The 22,318-nt window shown below is 45.2% G+C and overlaps 2 protein-coding genes across 8 annotated transcripts in view; both read right to left on the minus strand.

The window, feature by feature from the left end:
• The window catches only part of PPFIA1 (PTPRF interacting protein alpha 1), a 53,281-nt gene extending 51,563 nt beyond the window's left edge, over positions 1-1,718 (minus strand). For 4 of the 7 annotated variants that reach the window (XM_066187440.1, XM_066187446.1, XM_066187442.1 and 1 more), the window contains exon 1: positions 747-1,718. The gene's annotated coding sequence lies outside the window, so the exon portion shown is untranslated. The remainder of the gene's footprint in view (positions 1-746) is intronic. The other 3 variants (XM_066187444.1, XM_066187443.1, XM_066187441.1) reach the window with 1 other exon arrangement.
• A 16,336-nt stretch (positions 1,719-18,054) lies between these two features.
• Positions 18,055-21,525, minus strand: FADD (Fas associated via death domain). The gene is made up of 2 exons (XM_066187447.1): positions 21,091-21,525; positions 18,055-20,775 (listed from the first exon to the last, which is right to left on the minus strand). The coding sequence occupies exons 1-2, from the start codon at positions 21,428-21,430 to the stop codon at positions 20,489-20,491; spliced, it is 627 nt and encodes a 208-aa protein (XP_066043544.1). The 5' UTR covers positions 21,431-21,525; the 3' UTR covers positions 18,055-20,488.
• Between the last annotated feature and the right edge of the window lie 793 nt (positions 21,526-22,318).

Below are 22,318 nucleotides of genomic sequence, written 5' to 3' on the forward strand. Positions count from 1 at the left end.
CACCCACTAACTGATTACACTGCACATTTTGGGAATCATTATCTGCTTCTTCCACTGCTTCAAACGTACAAAGATTGTATCTACAACAGCACTTTGAGATTGTGTTGGCTGTAGAAGGTTTATGGTGGTGAAAGTGATGTACGGTAAATGAGTGGCAAAAATCCAAACAGTCCAATTCGGGAGATAAAAAACACGAGAAGGAAGATAAAAAGCAAAAAAAATCATTATGAAGCAGTAGCAGCTGTCAATGCAGACAGCAAAAATAAAGGTAAGCAAAAATAATTAAAGGCAGAGGATGAATACAGTTAACAATGAAAACGGGAGCACTGCACTAACTGGAAGTGAGCACACTGTAAACTGGAGCACCTTTGTGAAACCCTAACAGATCCCTGCCAGGGCTAAGGCACCAAGGTTTTAAAAAGCATGGAAAAACCCACTCGTTTCCTGCACACCGAACCACCAAGAAAGTTCTTCAGGCAACCTCTCTGAAAAACCTCTCACAAACCTACAAGAACTTAAGGTAAAATCAGGAAAAGTAGCTCCCCCAACCTCTCAGGTACCACAAACTTTGTTCTCAGCCTTAAATTTCACACTCGCATCTGAAAATTTTCAAAGAACAATTCATTCCGAGCCTTACTGTGGGTCCTCTCAATCCCTTGAAAGACTTGGGGACAGTCTGAAGTGCTTTGTAACATTTTCATGCGTGACCACGATAAGCCCTGAATTTTCACCACTTCGTTATTTACCTTGCTCAATAAAACGAAAAGGCTTGGTAAACAGGCCCCAGGTTTCCTGCAGCACCAGTTCTTCTCTGTTTTAGCAGTTTTCTGTTATCCCCCAAACCCTTTTGGATTGCAAAGCACCCATCCAGCTCCAGTCCAATGGCTGTTAAATCGAAACACGTGGGGAAGAAAAAAAACCCAAAAAACAAACCCGCCGAGAAAAGAGCAGATCCAGTAAAAAGCAGCAGCTTCAGCTAACTCGCCAAGTCCCCGGCACAGAAGAATGTGAAAATAAACTGTCTCAGCTTCCCATCCCTGTATTACTGGCCCTTAGGTCCTGCAACAGCAGGGATGAAGGAATCATGTGCTGGCAAAAAAAAAAAGAAAAAAAAGAAAGAAAAAAAAAAAAAAGTAGTCCGATGCAGAAGTGCAACAAGCTTCAATAGTTCATCGCTCATAAATTCCACTCAGGTCACAATCGCATTATTAAACAGAGTACGGACAGCAGGGGAAAACAGCACGAGCTTTCTTGCAGAGGATTTGGAAAAGCCTCCCTTCTTTTCTCTTCTGTTAATTCCAACGGGAAGCTCTCTTTCCAGTCCCCTGGGTCTTAGTTCAAACATTTATAATCCCAAAAGCAAGGCGCTGGCGTCGCTTTGGAAGGGAGCGAGACCTGTTGTTTCCTCGGCACTAGTCCCGCAAACGATGCTCCGCAGCCGAGAGCGGGGAGAGAAAGGAGCCGGCAGCTCCGGAGGCACCGGCAGCTGCGGAGGCTCCGGCCCGGTCCCGCCGCTCCTTCTCCCCGCGGAGGGCCCGGCTAACAAGGCTGCGGGCGGAGGACGCGGGGCTCTCCGGCTCCCCCCGCCCGTCTCGGGGAGCACCGGGCCGGGCCTCCCTCCTCGCCTCGCCGGCTCCCCGCCGGAGGCCCCACCGGCGCCGGGAGCGCAGCCGGCCCAGGCTCCGCGCAGCGCCTGCGGAGCGAGCCCGCCCTCGCTCCGGCCGCTACCGAGCGGCGGGGACTGCGCCGCGCCGGGACGGTCTCCTCGGGCCGGGCCCGGCTCCGCCCGCCGCCTCCACGTCCGTGGTGGCCGGCGCGGGGTCGGCTGAGGCCGGGTGGGTGGTGCCGGCCGTCCGGCGGTGCCGCCACGGCCTCAGGGGGCGGCAGAAGCGCCGCGCGCCCGGAGAGCCACGATCGCCGCCGCGGCCCCGCCGCTCCCGGCCCCGCTGGCCGCCGCCGCCTCCCGCCGCTCCCGGCGCGCTCCGCGGCCCCGCATAAATCAGTGCGGCCCCCACAATGCACCGCGCGGGGCGGTGCGGCCGCTCCTGCCCCGCTCCCCGCCGCCGGGGACCCCGGGTTCGAGACCCGCTCGGCGCTGCCCGCCCGCTGTGAGCGATACCTGCGCCGCCCCCGCTGCCTGCCCCGGAGGAAAGGACGGGAAAGCCGCAGCGGAGCCCCGGGGCGGGAACAGGGCAGGGCTGCAGTGGCTCCCCAGCCCATGCCGGGCCCTGCGTGTGGCGGGATCGCGGTGCCTCGGCTGGGCACCTCCATTCCAAAGGCCATGGAGGGGCTGGAACGAGTCCAGAGGAGGGAATGGAGCTGGGGAAGGGTCTGAAGCACCAGGAGAGGCTGAGGGAGCTGAGGGCTCAGCCTGAACAAAAGCAGGGACATTATCACTCTATAGAACTCTGTGAGAGGAGGTTGCGGCCAAGCTGGTCTCTTTTGCCACACAAGTGACAAGACAAGAGGACATAGTCTTGAGCTGCCAGGGGATGTTTAGGATGGACATCAGGAAGAATTTGTTCGCAGAAAGGGTGATCAGACATTGGAATGAGCCGCCCAGGCAGGTGCTGGAATCACCGTCCCTGGAGATGTCTAAGGAAAGACTGGACGTGGCACTCACTGCCATGGCCTGGTTGAGATCGGGGTGTTCAGTCGTCGACTGGACTCAATGACCCCAGTGGTCTTTTCCAACCTAATCCATCCTGTGATTCTGTGGAGCGGAGCCGCCAGGTCCCCAGCACAGCCAGGGGCAACTTCACTGACATAGCCTGTTCACCACAGGAAATTTGGTTTGGCTACACTGACTATTATTTTTCCGAAACACTACAGAAATGTTTTTCCATTTGCATTTCTATAGCTTTTTTCTCTTCCTGGAGCCTTCACCGTGCCCATAAGTTGAAAGTTGAAGTCTGCAGGCAAAGCTTAGAAAACTCTTTCCTCTCTTCACATTTGTGTTACCACCCTGAATAAAGTATTTGCATTTTGGACCCTGTTGTTGCTTTTACAGTGGAAAGCTCTAAAAGGCATCAAATTAGGCAGACAGAGGCAAGTCATGCCAAACAGTGGCAGTCCCTGCACAGATTTGTGGCTGGATTATGTGGATTAATGTGTAAACACAGCATCTCAACACCTAGCACTGGATAGAAAGGATCACCGAGTCAATCGTCCTTTCCCACATATGAAATTCTTTATAAGTTTACTACATTGTGCTCTTTCCCTTTGGTATCTGAGCCTTTAGAGTGAATTAAAGTCATATTTTTTAAGCTTTTCTTGTACAGTTGTGAGGTCTAAATTACTTTTTTTTTTTTTTTCCTCCTGAAGTTTCTAATGTAATCCCATGACTCTGGGAGCTGGAACTTTGAGGAAAAAGCCAAATATGATGAGGCACATTCAAATCACGAGTTCTGCCAAATATTTATCAGCAGAGATTTAACGCTGGATATCTGAATAACTGAGGTCTGACTTTTCAATGTAGGAAGAGTAGCAAAAAAATTCTAAAATGAATTGTTATGAATTAACCTGTACATAGGTAAATGCTTTTATTTATAAGCTCTGATCCAAAATGTCAGTGGATGACAAAGATTTCAGGCTAAGCAGCTGCCAGGGCAGCATCTTCAAAATAACCTGTTCCAGCAAAACCAAAACAAGGCTGGAAAATTAAGTGTCATTTATGGCTGTGTGAATAAACACCATTCCACTTCAACTCATCACACATAAAAAATGAGAATTAATAATGTTGGCAGAAAGACTAATTTGGCCTGATTTGATTTGTGTTTAACAAGTGAGTCAAATGGAAACTTTGTGGATGAAAAGGCAAAAGGTTAAAGACTGTAACGGCACAGAGTTGATAATCTCTCTCAAACTGGACATTGCAATTTATCCAGCCAGATTAACTGATCTCAGAGCCAGTTCATGTGGAATAAATTAATAAGTGAACCTCCACATTCATGTAGATCCTAAAACATGGAATAACATTTTCTCTCAGTTTGGGATGCCTTGGAATGTGTGTTTTTCTTTTAAAACTAAGTTTTGTTTGGTCCTTAAATGGTTAAAACCATAAAATGAAGATTTGTACCATGCTATAATCCGACTTCATTATGAAAGCAAAGAACCTACCACACAATCCTGAACTGAGAATAAATATGGATGAACTCTGTATATTAATTTTCACTTCACCCAGTTTGTTAATAAGGCACAGACAGTCCCATGCAGCTTGCTCAGCCCCTCACATCCATGGTTGGATTTCCCATCTAAGAGGCAGGAGGTTTTAGCTGCAGACCCTCCTCAGCCTCAAGGATTTGCCACTTTATCTCGGTCACCTTCAAATCACTCTGTACGCAAGTTTCAGAGGAGGGTGGAAATGCCAGTGGTTAGGCACTTTCTTGAGAAATGGGTTTCAGCCTCAGGTGGGAACAGAGTTCCCATAGCATATGAATGTCTGCTATATGAGAATGAGGCACTGTAATGAGCCAGGTATGTATTCATGCCCAAAAGGATGGCTTAGTCCAGGAGGGAACCTACATCCAGAATATCCTAGCTAAGGAATACGCCTCCCACGTGGCATACTGCAAATACCTTCCTTAGGTACCACGCTCTGTGAATGCCACGCAGAGCCCAGACTGTGGATACAGCAGAGTTTCTGAGGTGCCCCCAAAAATATTTGAAAGGCTTGACTTTAAAACCAATTGCTGCTCCCACGTGCAGTCCTCCAAAGCTGGGACTAGATCAGCAGGGAAGGCCGGGACCTGAAATTCTAGAGGAAAAAAGCGAATAACCAGATCCTTGCACAATGCTCTGCGCTACACAAAATACACATGGAATGATATAGTCAGAACTCCCAGGCTCTGCAAATACCAAAATACTTCCCAGTCCTATTTACTTTGTAGTACAAGGAAAACAGTTTCCTTCTTTTTCTTCCTGGGCATGTAACCCAAGATGTACCATCCGACATGAAGAGCATCAGCAGCTCAGATCTTTTTAATTAAATGAGTGTGATGTCTCTTTTGTAAGCTCAGCAAGAGGTCTGGCTCCCTGTCCATGTCATTTAGCGAGATGTAACACTTGTAGATGTGTCTGGAAAGAGCCCCACATACATCAGCTGACAGCAAAGCAATCAGTCCAGAGACCCAGGTTAAATCTCTCTAGTCTTTGCACCTCAAAAACCACACGCTGAAATTCAAACAAAGGCTGTTAAAAGCAGGGACGGGGGGGGGGGGGGGGGGGGGGAAAAAAAAAAAAAAAAAAAAAAAAAAAAAAAAAAAAAAAAAAAGAGGTCTCCTTTCCTGTCACATGGTAAATTAGATCCTAATGTTTATCCAAGCTCAGCAAGGCAGCCAGCTCTTCCTGCCAGCCAGCGCTGGGGGTGAGGAGCGGGGTCGGGCCGGAGCTGCCCTGCCCGTGGGCTCTGAGGACAAATACCTGCTGCCACCGGGGCTGCCCAGCGCAGCTCCCCTGATCGCCTGGCCCGCCGCCCTCTCTGCCCGCTCGGGGCTTCACGCTTCATTTGTGCCGAAATTTCCTTTGTGAGCCTCAGAGCCACCCCACGCTAGCACAAAACCTCTGCTGAAAATAGTCCAAGATCGCTTACGCAGTTTTTTTTTCCCCCCCTCCCGAGTCGAGCTGATGGTACCTTATTTACTCCTTGTCCTTTACAGATGACTTAATGACTTAGCAGCAAAGTGCATTTTGAACACATTTCGGGCATTTTGTACTGGAATAGATGCAATAACAGGATTTTTGCCAGCGGCACTGATTATCCTTTTGTCAGTAGATAGATGTGACCTGGACCATTCTGTTGCCATAAAAAAAAAATGTCTCCAGAGGTTGCTAGACAGAGGAGACACCTTGCCTGAGGGAGAAGGAATGAGAGGGAAGAGGCTGGAAGGTGGCCTGTGAAGAAGAGGACGGAGGTAATTAATGGTTATGCCCATGTATGAAGATAAGTGCACCAGTAAATGTGTCAGCCCTTGGGCAGTGGAAGCCACGATTTCTACAAACCCCGACACAGTCCTTTACATCGACATTTTATTTATATAATGTGGCTCTAAGTGGATCTACGCCAGATTCAGGCAGGCGTAAATCAAATGGGAATTGGCTGCTCTGAAACTGAAGAGGGTTTTTGACTTGGACTTAGGAAGAAAAGTCTCTACAAAGTAACTGGAGAGGACTCTTAAAAGACCAGATGAACTTACACAATTTATTTTAGTGGGACTCATACTGTGTCAAGACCATAAATGTTTTTCAAATTTAGCTGTTACTCCTGCAACCAAAACCACATATTCTTACTCAAGTACAAACCTGCTGAACTCGAAAAGGCTTTCAGCTTAGTTTCAGCTTCAGTTGTGCAATTTGCAGTTCAGAATTTTTGCACCTCCTGTCTTTTTTGTATGGATTTACAGTGGCAGAAATCCCCTTGAGCTGGAAAGAATTTCTAAGGCCAAGTATCATTTATTTCAATCAGAAATGAAACACACCCCTAATATCCAATTCAAACATAGTACATTCCCTCAATGTAGATTGGGTTCAGCATGTCTTCAGATAGTTTATAGCTATAATGAAAGATATCGAGCTAAAAGTGCATTCAGTTGCAAGTTCAGGGCAATAGAGTTGCACATTGTTTAGTTAAGCATTTTAAAAAGGATAGTATTTTTTGGAAAGGCCATATTCAAGTGACATGGCTGTGAATAATATTGGAAGAAGGAACTGAAGGATTCAGAAGCAGCTGTGATAATGCAGCTCCTGCGTAACTAGAGCAGGTCTGGATACATTCCACCTGGCTGACCACCTACAGCATGAACCCATTTACCCTGGGGTTGCTTCTGTAATCAGTGGAGCAAGAGAGCCACTCCATGGGAAGAGTGATTCAGACCTTGGTGTGGTCCATGAATCACCTGCTCCAGGTGCCTGTCTGTTCCCATTGGCTCCAGAGGGAGCCCAGGGCAGCCAGACTCTTGCCGTGGCAGCTGTGCTCAGATGTCTAAATCTGGGTGTTGGATATAGGTGGAAACAGCACAGCTTGTTGCTGTAGGAAAGCAAGGGAAATGGCTGTGATTGTCCACAGAAATGAGCAGGGCTGTTCCTGGCTTCATTGCTGCGGATTTAGCAGCCCAAGGTTTGTCTGTCTCAGTAATTTTAACTGGTCTGCAATTCAATTACTGTATTTGCAAGACTGGAGCCTAGAGCTTCAGAGGCATGGCAGCCTTTCAGGGTAGAGAATCATGGAAACACAGAATGGTTTGGGTCAGAAGGGACCTTAAAGATGATCCAGTTCCAACCCCCTGCCATGGACTGGGACGCCTTCCACTATCCCAGGCTGCTCCAAGCCCCATCCAGCCTGGTCTTGAACACCTCCAGGGAGGGGGAGTCCATAACCTCTCTGTGCAACCCATGCCAGTGCCTTATCACCCTCTCAGCAATGAATTTATTTCTTATATCTAATCTAAATCCACCCTCCTCCAGCTTAAGGCCATTCCCCCTTGTAACTCCATGCCCTTGCCCAAAGTCCCTCTCCATCTCCCTTGTAGCCTTTTTTAGGTACTGCAGGGGGCTCTAAGGTCTCTCCAGAGCCTTTTCTTCTCCAGGATGAGCAGTCCCAACTCCCTCAGCCTGTCTTCATTCCAAGAGAAAAGAACAATGTTTTTTTTAATTCCAAACCCCCTGTATACAGACAGATTGATCCCAGAGTGAAGTCTACAGACATTGAGGCTTTCACCTCTTCTCGAGAGAACAATTGGGTTCTACCTGAATCACTTCAATATTGAGGCTTCAGCTTTTAGAATGTTTTGAGAAGAGAAAAATAAAAATATTGTATTATTTTAATGGTATATTTAATGAACTTTATAAATACTCCAACTACAGGAAAACGAAAAGGATTTGCATGTGAAGTAACACTTCTGTTCATGTAAATCAGTGTTTGAAGGAAAAAAAAGGGATTTTTTTTTCTGCTTTGTCTGCTATGCAAAGGCTCCTGCTGTTTTAAGTGGCTTTGGAGTAAGCACTAAGCAAAGCAGACCACGATTTCTATGTACTCACTGTCCTGTACTAATAGTCCTTCATACTGTAGTAAAGTAGATAAAAGCATTTGAAAAATAAAGCTTAAATAGCACTTAAGTCTATTTTTAATCCTTACCTGACTAGATTTCAAGTGATAACATACCTTTCGTTACATGCACATTGCCTGCATGAAATTGTTTGCAGCAATCACCACCTTCATTATTCACACTGAGTTGAAGCAGTAACTTGTGTGTGTGAAGATAATAATGTTGGGGAGGTATTAGTCCCAAATCATATGCGTGTGACAAGACTGAAGGATTTTTCTGTGCAACCAGCTTCAGCTTACAGGCAAATGAAAATGTAAATAACACTTTCAGTGAATCACCAGTTTATGCATGAGTTAAAATGCTTATTTTCACCATTTCAGAACTCCCCACTGTCTTCACAGTATTTACTAGGAATATTAGTTTGCTAAAATGAATTGGCTGAGATGGTGACCAAAAACAAGGTTAGCCTCAAAATGAAGTCATAAAGCACTCTGCAACAGATAAAAATTATAAAAACTATGGACGCTTGCAATGGCAACAGTGTGTTTGGCAAAAAACCATCTCCAGTTTCAAGGTGAACCAAAGGCTCAGATGAAACTGTCTGCTAATACATATGGTGTATTCAAGTGCTGTCAAAGTTCAGTTCCCAATATTATTTCCTGTTCTGACTGGTAGCAATTCTGCCTAGACAACCAGGTCATTTCAGACTAAATCTCACCTTTGGCATTTGGAGAAGAAGGTTACTAGGTCAGGATCTGACATGGAAAATGAGTATAGGTATAAGCCATCTGATGGTAACCATTCAGCTCAGACCACCTACCAGCAGCCTAAAGGAGCAGAGTGACATTTAAAAGCAGTCAGAGTCAGAAGAAAACCTCCAGGGAAAAAAGACAATAGTTCAGAAAAAGCAGCTCTACATTCACCAGAGGTAAAAAACCCAAGACCTTTGGGAACAGTGTTCAAGTCGACTTGAAATAAATATCAAGAAAAATAATGGAAATATAGAAAATGGGACTTCTTTTCAAGTAAATTCCTTACCCACTTGCTTCTATATTGGCCTGTCATTACACTGTATCATCCCTGTGTTGTGAGTGGTCTCATCCTTGACTTTTGAGGAAAACACCATAACTGTGAGCAAATTCCCTGCAAATCCATAAACCCAGGGCACACAGCACATGGCCTGGGTGAGACATGCTGTGGAGAGGAGATTCTCATGGAGAAGGCAGGATCCTCTCTAATGCAAAGGAGCAGGAGCTGCCTTTGCACTGCCTTGCTCTTATGAGTTATCCCTACTGCTGGACTCACAGTGCCCTAAAGCAAGGCAGTTTTAGGATTCCTGTCCAAAATTTTAATTTTAGTGCTGCCTAGTGTATCCTAGTTTTGAGATCAATATTTTCAGGATGCTTAAGTCCTTATGGAACCATCTGTTATTTTAATAATGAATAAAACCACAGTAAAGCCTTGCCTCCCTTCTTGGCTGGCAGAGTGTCTGTTACTAATCTGGTCCAATTTACCTTTCCTCTATACAGAAATCTCCTCTGTAAAATTTATGGTCAGCTCATGCTGCCTCCTCCAGCTGGAGTCAGGCTTTGTGTGTGCAGCTTGTGCTGCTCAACCCATTCCTGTGGGTCGCTCCGAGTTCAGGCCCTTTGTAGGAATGTCTTTATCTGCACCTGAGGTTTCATCCAGTGTGTCCTCAGCTGCCATTGAGGTCTCCACATGTCGTCTTTTGATTCAGCTACCAACAAAAGTTTTGTCCCTGCTTTCTTCCAGATAACACTCTTAGTCACTCAAGTGTTCCTTTTCCCTTTTTCTGTTTGCCTGAATACCTTGTTCCTTTGCACAGAGGTATTTACACAGCTTTTGTCAAATTACAATTAATCAAGGCCGGCTGTTCCTAAATAAAAAGACATTTACTATCTAGCTGCTGAAGGGAAGGTGACACGGTGTGTAACTTGGAAAAAAAAAGCAAAAGAGAAAAAGGTATGAAAGGTTGTCCTCTCCCTGCTCTTGGTTAGGAATCATCATTTCTAGGAAGGTGAACAACAGACCTGAACAAACCTTGTCATTGTCTTACACTAATCCTTAAATGAAGTGAGAATAACACATTTAAGATCTAGAAGGGAATAACTCATAATAGAAGAAACCAGCAGCCCTGATATTCTTCACCTGTGCCGTAACAAGCAGGGGAACTCATTTATTTCAAAGCTAAATTCCCTGTTCTCCCAGTTCATATTAAGGACCCTTTGACCACACCATCTGTTCGCATTGTAATGAACATCTAAAAGAGTCAACAGAAATATTGACTCACGGGCTGGTTCTAGCTTAGGCCTGCGAGTTAAGCTCCCACAACACACATAAGCTTTTGCACAAAGAGCTACAGGAGTACTCCTCACCTTTTCCTTTCGTGCTACAATCAATCATCCAGCACTGCAAACAAAGGTCAGATCCTCTCCCAAATGCAAACAACACCTTCCCTTTGTCTCTCAAACAACTTTAAATAACAATGCCTAAAACTTCCAGGAATCATTAGCATTTCTTTATGCACAAATGGGAAACAATAAGTCTAGCCAAGGTGAGATTATTCTGGCAGTTTCAGTCTGGTGAAGTGCTTGCCCTCCCCACAAAAGCCATCGAGGAACTTGGCACTAACTTGCTCTTTGTGCTTTTTACCTGGGAAACCAAAGGCTGAAGTGGCGGGGACTCACCTGCCTGGTGCTGGGATCATTTAGGGGACTGGAAAAGCACAAGCAGAGCCAGAGAAGGACTCTTCCTTTTACTTTGGACTTTACATATAATTTCTAATTTTTTCTTCTGTCAGATAATTTCCTCTGTGTCTCCAGTTGCTGCCAGCAAAAGCAGAAGCAGCAGGGAAGAGAACAGAAGGTTAATTTCAGCATCACAGGTTTTGCATCGACCCAAAACACTAGACAGAAGGAAAATGCCGAAAATCACAGAAACTGCTCTAGTGTACACCAGGAATTAAGCCAATTCTTGCATTTAAAACTGTAAGAATAAAACAATGGCTCCAAATCACTCCGGCTCTGGCTGATCCTGGAGATGCAGCAGCTGGCTCTGAATTTGTACTTATTATTAATGAGTTGGCCCCGAAATACCAATACTTTGTTTCTAACAGAATTCGGCTGCTCTTGGAGATTGCCACAGGGATATACTTCCTTACAGACACAGTATAGAGCACATAAGGGACAGACAGAAGTTGGAGAAGGAGTATTGAGAAATAGCCCTGTCAGGAAAATCTTGTTTTCCAGATTACATCAAATAACTTTACTGAAGGGTGTGTGTGCATATGGAAACACACACTGTACACACACAGATAAGTGGATATACGCACACAAGCATATCAGGATTTTCACGTCCAATACTTTCTTTCTCTCCTGTAATTAAATGTGCAGTTTCCTTTCACCAAAATAACATGGCACCAGTTGGATTTTAATATATCTTTAATCCATGTACAAACAGTGAGGTTCCTTGCATGAGTACTCAGCATTTACCTGCCACATGCCCTATGGATATTTAGCAAATAAAGGAATATTCAGGCATAAGTGATACAACAAAAAGTTCTGCAGTACCAGATTTTTGCTGTAAACAGAATCATCAAATTTTATGCCAGCTAAAACAGTGATAATTTAAATTTTTATCTGTCAAATCCAGCAACGCTTTGCTGGATTGGGTTGTTTTATCATGTCAAGGTCAGAATGTTTAGTAACAGCAATGGGGACAGTTCCTGCCTCCCAGTTTTCAGTGCTCATGGAGATAGCATGTCTCAGTTACAGCCAAAATGCTGTAGAAAAGCCTCTGTATCCAGACACCAGATAGGTCATAGCAAGGTTTCCGACTGCACAAAGGAAGGGTTTTTCAGCTCCTAGAGTTCACTTTGGTTGCATGATTTAGAGGCTTTTTTTGTCTGCCTTTAATAATGGCACCTTTGTAGTACCAAAATACACAGCCCAGAGAAGCTGGCAGCTCCCTGTGGCCTGCAGCTCCCCCATTCCTTCTCTTTGCATGGGAAAAAAATAACAATAACCAAACCTGGAAGCTGCCACTGTTACTGTGACATCTGACATGATAATGTTGCAAAACCAGGATACTCCCTGACCTGCTTACAGGTACGGTGGCAATTCTATCCGTGCCCATTTTTCCCTAGCTGAGGGTGTCGTAGCCTATTTGAATGCATTAAAAACCACTGGAACAGGCTGTCTGAATAACCAGGGGTGATTCAAGAACTGTCAGAGTCCTCTTCAAACCACCAAGAAAATGAGTGTTTGTCCTCCCTCAGGCCTGCGTGTTGGAATTATACAGCATTTAATGATGAGTTGGGGGATGAGTTTGTGGGAAGGAGATAAGGGATGAAAGTAACCTTTTAAAGGAGAAAATGGGACAAACCTATGGGGCATTCCAGGTACGCTTTAAATAAATAGCAGAGATCTGATTTCTCTATAATTCCTTCTCTAGTTCCTCTGAATTAGCCTGTGGGAACTTCTCAGCCCTCAGAAAACAAATTGAGCTCCCCACAAGTCAGACCTGAGGAACAGACATCAGACTTGCTGGTGAGGCCCCTTCTGGCAGAAGACCTGGCTCAAACCTATTTGAATCACCCATTAGTAAAAAAATCACCTTCAAAAAAAAGTCAGTTCAACCTAAATTCCATCAAACCTAATGGTAAGAAACCCTAAACCAGTGGAAATACTAACCTAGGCAATGGACAACCATGTGTGAAGCAAATTCGGCATTTTCAAAGATGTTGGTTGACAATAAATTTGGTTAAGTAGCTGTGTGACGGCATTTTCTCTGAGACTGTTGGTCTAGACACCTCTGTAAACCTTAATTCACAGGAGTCAAATCTGCCTTTGGCTTTCAAACTGCAAAATGATCTGGTCCTTTCACACTGCTCAGCATCTTATCCAGTGGAAATGATTACAAAAAATCAGGAATTTCTGGAGTTGAGGATTTCCCTCTCTGATGAGGATTCCCACCTCCATTCCCACTTTAAGCCAATGCCATGGGTTGCAATAGGTAGCCAAAAGTGTGTCTTCTATTTGCCATCTGTTGAAACCTGTTGGGGAGGTGTTTTTCTTTACTTCTTGTATGATCCATTCCTCATAACACCGGGAGGAGGGGGTGGGTGCCTTCTGTTACTGGGCCAGCTGTTAAAACCAGGTGGGGCAGTGTTCTTTCTCTCTTCCACAACCCATCCGCCTTCCAGGGGATATCTGTTGTTAATGGGCCATCGAGGCTCACTGCATGGCTGATACAATTCCATCATCCCATTGGGAGATGCTCCACCCAGGGGGAGGAGCCCAGCATTCCTGCTTGGATAAAACCTGGGATTCAGAACAGCAGGACAGCCTGTTTGCATTGGATTCCCAGAGGAAGATTGGACCCTTCTCTCCACCACTGGACCTTCAGAAGGAAACTACACCCTTCTACAGGATCATCTTTTCTCCGACAGAACGACATCTGTCACTCCAGGAGTATATATTTGGACTGCTCCCCCCACCCCGACCAACAGGGTGTCAGGTTGCATTCTGACTCTGTCATTGTTTCTAGGATTTTTTTTTTTGTTTGTTTGCTTGGGGTTTTTTTGTACTACTCCATTTGTATTTTTTAATATTCCTAGTAAAGAGCTGTTATTTCTATTCCCGTATCTTTGCCTGAAAGCCCCTAATTGCAAATTATAATAATATGCAGGGAGGGAGTTTTACATTTTCCATTCCAAGGGAAACTCCAGCTTTCCCTGGCAGACACCTGTCTTTCCAAACCAAGACAGCCAAATTAGGTGAAAGGAGATATTCCTGGGGAGAAAATCATGGTCAGGGTACCTTATGCCATGCTCCAGCTGCTTTTGGTTACCCCCAGTGGCTGGAGGGAGCACAGGCATCTGTTCCATATGCTGAGGAGCTCAGGGATTATGTGGAACCTTAGCTAAGCACCTTCATTCCCCAGCATATTTATTTGCTGGGTGCAGGGTGGTAAAAAAGGCTCCTATCCAGAGAATTATCCTTACGAAGTCCAGGTTGTGTGGGTGCCTCTTGCTCAGGTCTGACAGAGGAGGTAGGACTGACACCAAAAAGGCTTCAAGCATCAGGACTTTATTTCTTTCCAGTACAACCTTTCATACCCTTATCTTACATACACCTGTGTGCCCTCTCTACCCTTTTGTGACACCTCAGTATTCCCTGTTTCTTTGCCTTCAATACTGTTCACTTATCCTACACAGTTGTAGCCCATCAGGGATGAGGCTCGGCAGCAGCCCCATTCCCAATCAACAGAAACTGTGTGCCTACACAGGTCTAACCTCAAAATAAAGGGTTTAAATTCTTCCTCAGCCACTGAGTCACATGAGAAAAACTTCGAAGTCAGTTAGGGCTGGAGACCATGAAATTTCAGGAATTAAGGGGAAAAAAAAGTGCATGAAGTGAAATGCCTTATAGACACAGTCCTCTAAGAGACAGTGCAACATTTAATAGCCCTGAAAATTCACAGGCCAGATGTGGAATTTGACATTCTGATTTAAATATTCAGACATAAGTTTATTCACATGAAGTTGGTGGTTTTTTTTTTTTTTTTTTTTTTTTTTTTTTTTTTTTTTTTTTGGTAAAAAGCAGAATATGGTCTACAGAAAATTGTATGAGCAGGTCCACAGTGAATAACTTAATTAGCTGGCATGTAACAGATCTGCCTGCTGCCGTTAGCTAGAAATGTGCACTTTGCTGGCTTTAGCTCTAATTAGTTTTAATTCATCTGCATATATATTAGCTGCTTCATGCACAAACATGCAGCTACATGCACAAGCTGGAGCTTTGCCATTCCAGCTGGAAACAGAAATGGAAGCACCATGTGTTAAAGTGGTGCTGAGGACAAAAACCCCATGTATTTCTTAATATTTAGCCCTGCTCTCTCACATGTCTTGCTCCAGGGAGAAGTGGAACTGAGGGAATTCACCAAGACGTTTCATTTCCATTCCTGCCCTCAGATTTTGGGCTCCTGATGTGGTCAGAGTGAAGAGGGCAGCAAATGTCAGAATTAGTGAGAGCTTCCCAGCACTGTGTGGCTGGTTGGGATGGCCAGGAGGCAGTGTGCTGCAGCCACATGCCCCGTGGACTGCCGTGCATGCGGATTGCCATGGCAACCCTGGCTTTGGGGGGAATTCAGACTATCCCAGCTTTCCCACGTTAGGGACTTCACAGCCAAGAAGCTGTGAATAAATTCTGCTTACACTGAGCAGAACATAAATTAAACAATGTGGGATGTGAGGCACAGACCTGCCAGTGCTGCACCCTTTTAATTCACATTTTCTCGGCAATTTCTGTTCAGAATTTGGCATTATGCCTGGGAGTGACAGAAAGCACCTCTCGGGAGATGACTGGGAGGGAAACAAAGCTAAAATTTAGCTCAGTTGTTCGCATACAGACAGACATTAATGGCAAGAACGGTTTTATAGTTTTTTATGTCAAACCTTTCTCACACTTTATATGCTCACTGTCTATAAAATCTAGTACCAGGTTTGCATACAAAAATCACCAACTTTTGTACAGAAATTTAAACTTTGTAAAGTTGAATCCCTTTTGCCACAGGTGGTGTCTACGCTCGCAGAATAGCTGCTACAACCCTTTTAGAAGTTAGACCACAATAAGAACTGCACAGATTAAATCCTGCAAACCATTGTTTTTTAAAGTTAATACTCCAGCTGCGATCAATAGGATTAGCAGAATTAAGAAATGGAGAAGAAAACATTTTAAAAATCATGAGCATTTTTAATGGCAAGATGACTGCTTTCTGTAGAAGTTCTCCACAGCCAGGCTCACCTGAAAATAAACCATCTCCCATGGAAAGTCCCAATTGGGTGTTTCTTACATGTCCCATGACAATGGTCCAGTTTTATATCTGTGTATAACTTCACACAGCACCTGTGCCTGCTCTGAAGGCTTGAACATTATGTAGTAAATAAAAAAATACCAGTCTGACAGCTTTTTGAAGCATTCAGAAGATACAAAATTGACATTAAGCTGCTTTCCTTAGCAAAGGCACTTTTTTATTACATTGTGCTGGAGACGCCTCAAGACCTCCCTTGAAGCTGTTATTTTTTATAGAGCAGAGAACACACAAACCCCTTCACTTTGCTACAAGAGCTGCTCACTGTGAGACCTGCCTGGAGTTCTGTGCCCTGCCCCAACACAGCACAAGAAACCAAAAGAAAGGAGAGCTCAGCTGCCATCCATGCAGGAACTGTACACACAGAGCACTTGGAAAAGGCTTTCAGCTTCCCAAACTGATCAAGCCAGAGAAATTACCAAATTCAGACTCAACCAGGATGGCCAACTCCAAGGATTTTAATGGTGTCTATTACATCATGTTTCACAAGAACAAGCCTGTTGTTTTCACTTCAGCCTGCTTTAAGAGAGGCATGTGTAATGCTCTCAGGAATGAGGCAGGAGCAGGAACGGCTCTGTGGATGGGACTATTTAATTATTAAGAGTTGGTTCCACACAGATTCCCACGCAGAGACCTGCATGACTCTGCCTTTCCCAGCAGCAGGAAAAAGCCCTGCTTCCTCCTCTCCCTGAACCTACAGTTCCCAGTACACATTGCAACACACCCTGTTCCTATAAAGCAACCCTCAGCTGCGATAGCTTTCATTGAAACACAGATTCTCCAAAAGCTCCTGAACCTCTACTCACAACTCCTTCCCCTACCCCGCAGCTCACCCCCACACTTCCTATTTTTATGGCTGAAACAGTGAGCTAATTCCTCTCAATTCCACTAGAGCACAAAAACACTGGCAGAGAAAAGCAATAAATCAAAAAGAGAAGACAATCTAGAAAAATATTTGTGCTGAAACACATTTTAAGTATATAGGTGATTCAAGCAGAAGGAGAAGGGCACAAAGCAGTGATTAGAAATAAATTTGAATTGAAAAATACTCAGCCAAAAAGCCTGAATTAAGAACATGCTGAGCACCAGCGAGAGCTTGGAGACACGGTCTGTGTTATTAAGCTTTCTGCATTAAACAATTAAATGAAACAATTAGATTTCAGAAAGGAGACAATTATTTTAGGAATGAAACAAAGGCTGGAGGAAATGCAGCTGCCTGAGTGTGGAAAATGGAGAAAAGGAAACCAAAGCATTGTATTTGAAATGTTCACAACAACCAATTTGTGTAAGAGGATTGTTAATTAATGGTCTAGAAAACTTGTTTTAGCTCAGTAATGAGAATAATGCAATTTGAAAAAAGAAAACCACCTCAATACGTGATTATAATTGATTGCTTCAAAAATCATAGGCAATGGTGAGCAAATCCTGAAAGGGACTGAGAAGTGACATGGAAAAACAACTCTCCAAGATGAGAATTCTCCTGAGATGGCACTTTAAACTCTCCACAGGTTTTGATGTGCTGTTTTCTCAAGGCCTTGAGGAAAGATTACTCTCAGGAGACCAAAAGGAAAAAGGTTTGAGTAATTCCTCACAGGCAGATAGTCTTGCAGAGCATCCTAAAGGATTTGATAAAATGGGCAATTAAGTTATTTGTCTTACTCATTCACAGCTTTAAGTGCAGGCTGACACTCCACAGAACACCCAAGCCTCTGTCAATTCGTTCTGAGCACGTCCTCTAAAAGCCTGACCAAGCTTTCAGACTAAACCAGAAGCCGGGCTTTTAATTAATTATAAAACAAATATAACATCCTTAGCACAGCCTGGCTAACAGGGGAAAAGAGAAGGAAGCCTACCCACAGGCAGCCTGTCTCCCAAGCTCGAGTTTAGGCTCCTGAGGGCTGGCAGGGAATCTTTTTTTCCTTACACCTCCCTGACTGACAGCCTGCTGCTGGCAAACTGCAGCCTGTTTAGCACTTCTGAGAAACTCAACGACAAAACACTTGGCTTTTTGTCTCTCAAGGGCACTGGTAACACAATGCCTGTTTAGCACCACTCCTTGCTTTCAAAGTGTCCTTAACATGCACTTTCTCCCAGTCAGAGATCTCACTGCAGACAGCAATCCCATCAAACAAGAAAAAAAAAAACAAAACAACCCTGTTCCATTTATTTTGTTTTTTTAAAGGAATTATTTCTAATGAAATGTACACAGATTTATACAATATAAAACTTGATAATTCACGTTATAAAAATACGTATATGAGTTCAAGGTGTTGAATTTGAAAATAGAAGATTGCCAACTGGATCAGAAAACATTCCCTTACAAATTGCACTCTTTATCCCTCCTCCCAATAAAAAGATTTTGTTCCCTTCCTTAGAGTTGATTTTGCTTTCACATAAACAACATTTTAATCTCTCATAAAAACAGTCTTAATTGGCCCTGAGGTATGGCACAGATTGATGCAGTCTAGGTCACTGTTTTCAGACACAGTAAAAGGATGTACAAAATCCTTAAAAAAACAAGAGGTTTTTATCTCCTGAAGCAGAGTATTTCTTGTAGGTGATGAGTGCTTGGCTACAACCAATAGGTTATTCCAACTGATTCCTAAAATATCCTGGCTGTATGCAGTAGGCAGTATACTCTTCCTGTTGCACATAAATCTCCTGGATGAAGCAGCAGACTTAATAAAAGTGGGTAAGAAAAGCACTTCAGCAGAGAGATTGGACTTGGAGCTGTTGTAGAGCTGTTTGAGCACTCACATGACTCAGCCTGCTCACCTCCACTCCTCTGTTCTGCTCCCAGGGATTGCTCAGAGGCAGGAAGGAAAAACTGCTGGAGCAATCCTTTTCTTTAAATACTGCAGAATGGATACTCCTGATGTCTATGAAACAAAAATCTCCAAAACACCTGAGCTGGTCATTCAGCTGAAGCTCAGCATCTCCTTCTGGAGAGCCTGGAATTGACAACTGATAGAAGTAAAGGGAGTAAGAACTTGAAGAACTCTGCCTGCCCAAAAGGCAGACAGGTGGCAACTCCGGTATTACCCTTTGCTTGGATACAACCAGTGATACTTAATGTATCACAACTGGAAAGATACTGAGAATCAGCAATTCTGGAATGGTTTGGGCAAGGAGGGACCCAAAAGATCATCCAGTTCCAACCACTGACTCCTTCCACTTGACCAGGCTGCTCCAAGCCCCATCCAGCCTAGCCTTGAGCACTTCTAGGAATGCGGAGGAGAATCATTGAAAGGAAAAAAAACCAACCCTGACAGAAATGATTTTTCTATCATGTGAACTCACAGCAGTTTCCACTAATTACAATTAAGTATTCAAGCCCCATTTTTTGAGCAAAAGGCACGACAAGGAAGGAAAAGTTGAAAATTGTCAGTGTCAGGACGTTTCTGCAGAGCAGTGCCAGGTTATGTGCTGACACCCGGCCTTCACAGCAATGGCACCACATAAAAACAACCTGGAAAGATCTGGAAGTCCCACAGGTGCAGCAGCAATAAAACCTCTTCCAGTATCTAGCCAGGCACTTGGGAGATGTTTGCAGAAACACAAGATCCTGTTCAAGCAGTGCTGATTTCATGGGATTCTCCCCTCTGAGGCCTGTCAGCCCTGCATGTCCTGGACTGTGCAATTGTGCAATTTCTGCAGCCTAAGGTCAGGCGTGAAGGCCACTGAGTGACGTTTGTTCCAGATGAAAGCTGAGAGCTGAATCTGACACAGGTTCCTGAATCCTGCTCCCTCTGTGAGTGGCTCACACCTTCCAGCACACACACAGAGCCTCTGTGAAACAGGTCATGGAAAGATTCCCAGCAAGGAGCCCCAAAGCTTTCAGAGTTTTGGAAAGAGGCTACTGTAAACATCTGTGAGACACACAATTGCTTGGACAGTTTCAGGAGAACACTTCCTTCAGGATGCTGAAGGCCCTTGGTGCAGACATTTGATTGCATTTTCAAACCCAGGCACGTTTTTTCCAAGAAAGCCATCACAATATTTAATGTCCCTCTTGCACTGCAGTGTGAGGTTACATTTGTCTTAATATCCTTTCATGGAGAGCAAATAATTTTGACAAATTACCTAAGATAATATTTTATGCTACTCCAAAAGAAAAGCCAGCACTCAGCTGAAAGGTTTACTCATTCTCCCTTTTACACTGTATTTATAATAGGCCATAAAAAACCCCAAAACAACAACCTCCCCATGAAATTTTAAATTCCAGTTGCCTCAGAAGTGTCCCACGGATGGATTTCCAGTGGAGATGCATCTAAAAAGTGCCTGCAGCAAAGCAAATCTTTCCAGGTGAGTGGCAGAACAAAAGCGTGATAATTTATACAAAATGGAGTTCAGATCTTGTGGAAGTTAAAATACCTTGAAAGAAGCATCCAAACTACAAAGTGTTCCCTGAAAGGAATCTGCTTCTGTGTCAATGTTCACCTCAGCACAAATTTACTTATTAATGCACAAAAATAAATGGCATGAGAAACCACCAGTGACAATTATTTTGGTCCAGAGGAGAAGAAGGCACTCTTTTTGCATTTACATGGATTTCATCTGGTTCCAGTGTTCAGCTGTGAGATCTTCTCTTCAACCTTGTCTGCCACAAAATTCAGCTTGCAGCTCCGGAGGGCTGTTATTAAGTCAGACGCCTTTGCATCCTTCCCCTTCCACTTCTGCCACTCCCGAAGTGCCTGAACAAGCTGTTCATACAATCTACGTGGATAAGCTTCCTCTATCCTATCCAGCTTCACCTCTGGCATCCCAAGTTCTCGCATCAGCCTCTTCCACTCTCTCCCAACGTTGTCACATATGACATCAACAGCTGCCTTCAGGCGACCTGAAACAGCAGAAGCAGATCAAGTTAGCCACGTATTTACTAAGAAACACAAGAAAACGTTTAGGAGTTGTTGGGTTTATTTCAGCAAAATCCCACTACTCTTGTTACACCACACATGCTGAGAGTTCTACAGAAGCCACTGGATAGAACTGAAATCCCAAAAGATAAAAGGAAGATAAAAAAGAGGGGGGGGGGGGAATTCCAGGCGGAAAGACGTTTGTGTACACATTTACTGGGGTTGCTGGGGAGCGATATATACGGGGATATAACTATATATATATATATGAAGCTACATATATATAATAATCCACCTACGTTTTTCATGCTCATCTGGCTGATCATCAGGGGCATGAGGTTCTCCCTCTTCGAACTGCACCACCTGTGACAGCAGATCGCGCCTTCTGATGTGCTGCAGCAGCTCCTTCAGCAATTCCAGGTTGTCTTTCGTGATCTCCTGGTGCTCTATCAGGATGTCGAAGAGCCCCAGGCCGTCTTGCGCCCTGTCAAGCTTTCCCTTCCCAATTTTGTTGCGGCAGAGGAACTTCATGTCGGAGAGCTCCGTGACCGACAGGCCCGAGGAGATGGAGTGCAGCAGGCTCCGCAAAGGATCCAGGGCGCCGCGGCCCGCGCCCGGCTCAGGCTGCGCCACGGCCATTTCGTCGCCCCGTCCCAATGCTCCGGAGGGGAAATCTATTCCTGTTTGCGCAGAGAGACGTCCCGGGAACACGGAGAGACTCCGGAGGCACGGCACGCCACCGACCCGGCCCCGCCGCGATGGCCGCGACCCGCGCCCGGAACTCACGTGACACCGCGGCTTTCCCGCCCCGCCCGCCCTAACATGGCGGCTGCGCTGCCGCCCCTGAGGGGAAGGTTGCGTTCCCTCGCCGTCGCCCCAGCCGGGGCCGGGGCCCCTCTGCCCCGAACCCCTCCCGCGGCGAACGGCTTGTTTGGTGCTGCTGAATGCAGAGCGTGTGTTGGAGCCGAGCTCGGCGCCGCCGGTGTCCTGTTGCAGGAGAAGCCCCGGTGGCTCAGCGCCTCAGCCCTGGCCAGGTCACGCCACAACAGAATCAGAGAATCAATTCCCTTGGGGAAGACCTCGGAGATTATCGAGTCCAATCTATGACCGAACACCACCATGTCAAGCAGAGCATGGCACTGAGATCCACATCCAGCCTTCTGTTAAATACTTCCAGCGACAGTGACTCCACCACCTCTCCGGGCAGGCCATTCCAAGGTCTGACCACCCTTTCTGCCGAGAAATTCTTCCTAATATCTAACCTAAACCTCTCCTGCTGCAGCTTAGGCTATGTCTTCCTGTCCTGTCACTTGTCTGGGAGCAGAGCCCGACCCCCCGGCTGTCCCCTCCTGTCAGGAAGTTGTACAGAGCCACAAGGTCCCTCCTGAGCCTCCTTTTCTCCAGGCTGAGCTCCTTTCCCAGCTCCCCCAGCCTCTCCTGGTGCTCCAGTCCCTTCCCCAACTCCATTCCCTTCTCCAGACATGCTCCAGCCCCACAATGTCCTTCCTGAATCAAGGAGCCCAGACC

The sequence above is a fragment of the Chamaea fasciata genome, unplaced genomic scaffold (genome assembly GCF_029207755.1).
Source record: "Chamaea fasciata isolate MVZ Bird 193981 ecotype frontalis unplaced genomic scaffold, bChaFas1.0.hap1 SCAF_7, whole genome shotgun sequence".
In the NCBI taxonomy this organism is placed as follows: Eukaryota; Metazoa; Chordata; class Aves; order Passeriformes; family Sylviidae; genus Chamaea; species Chamaea fasciata.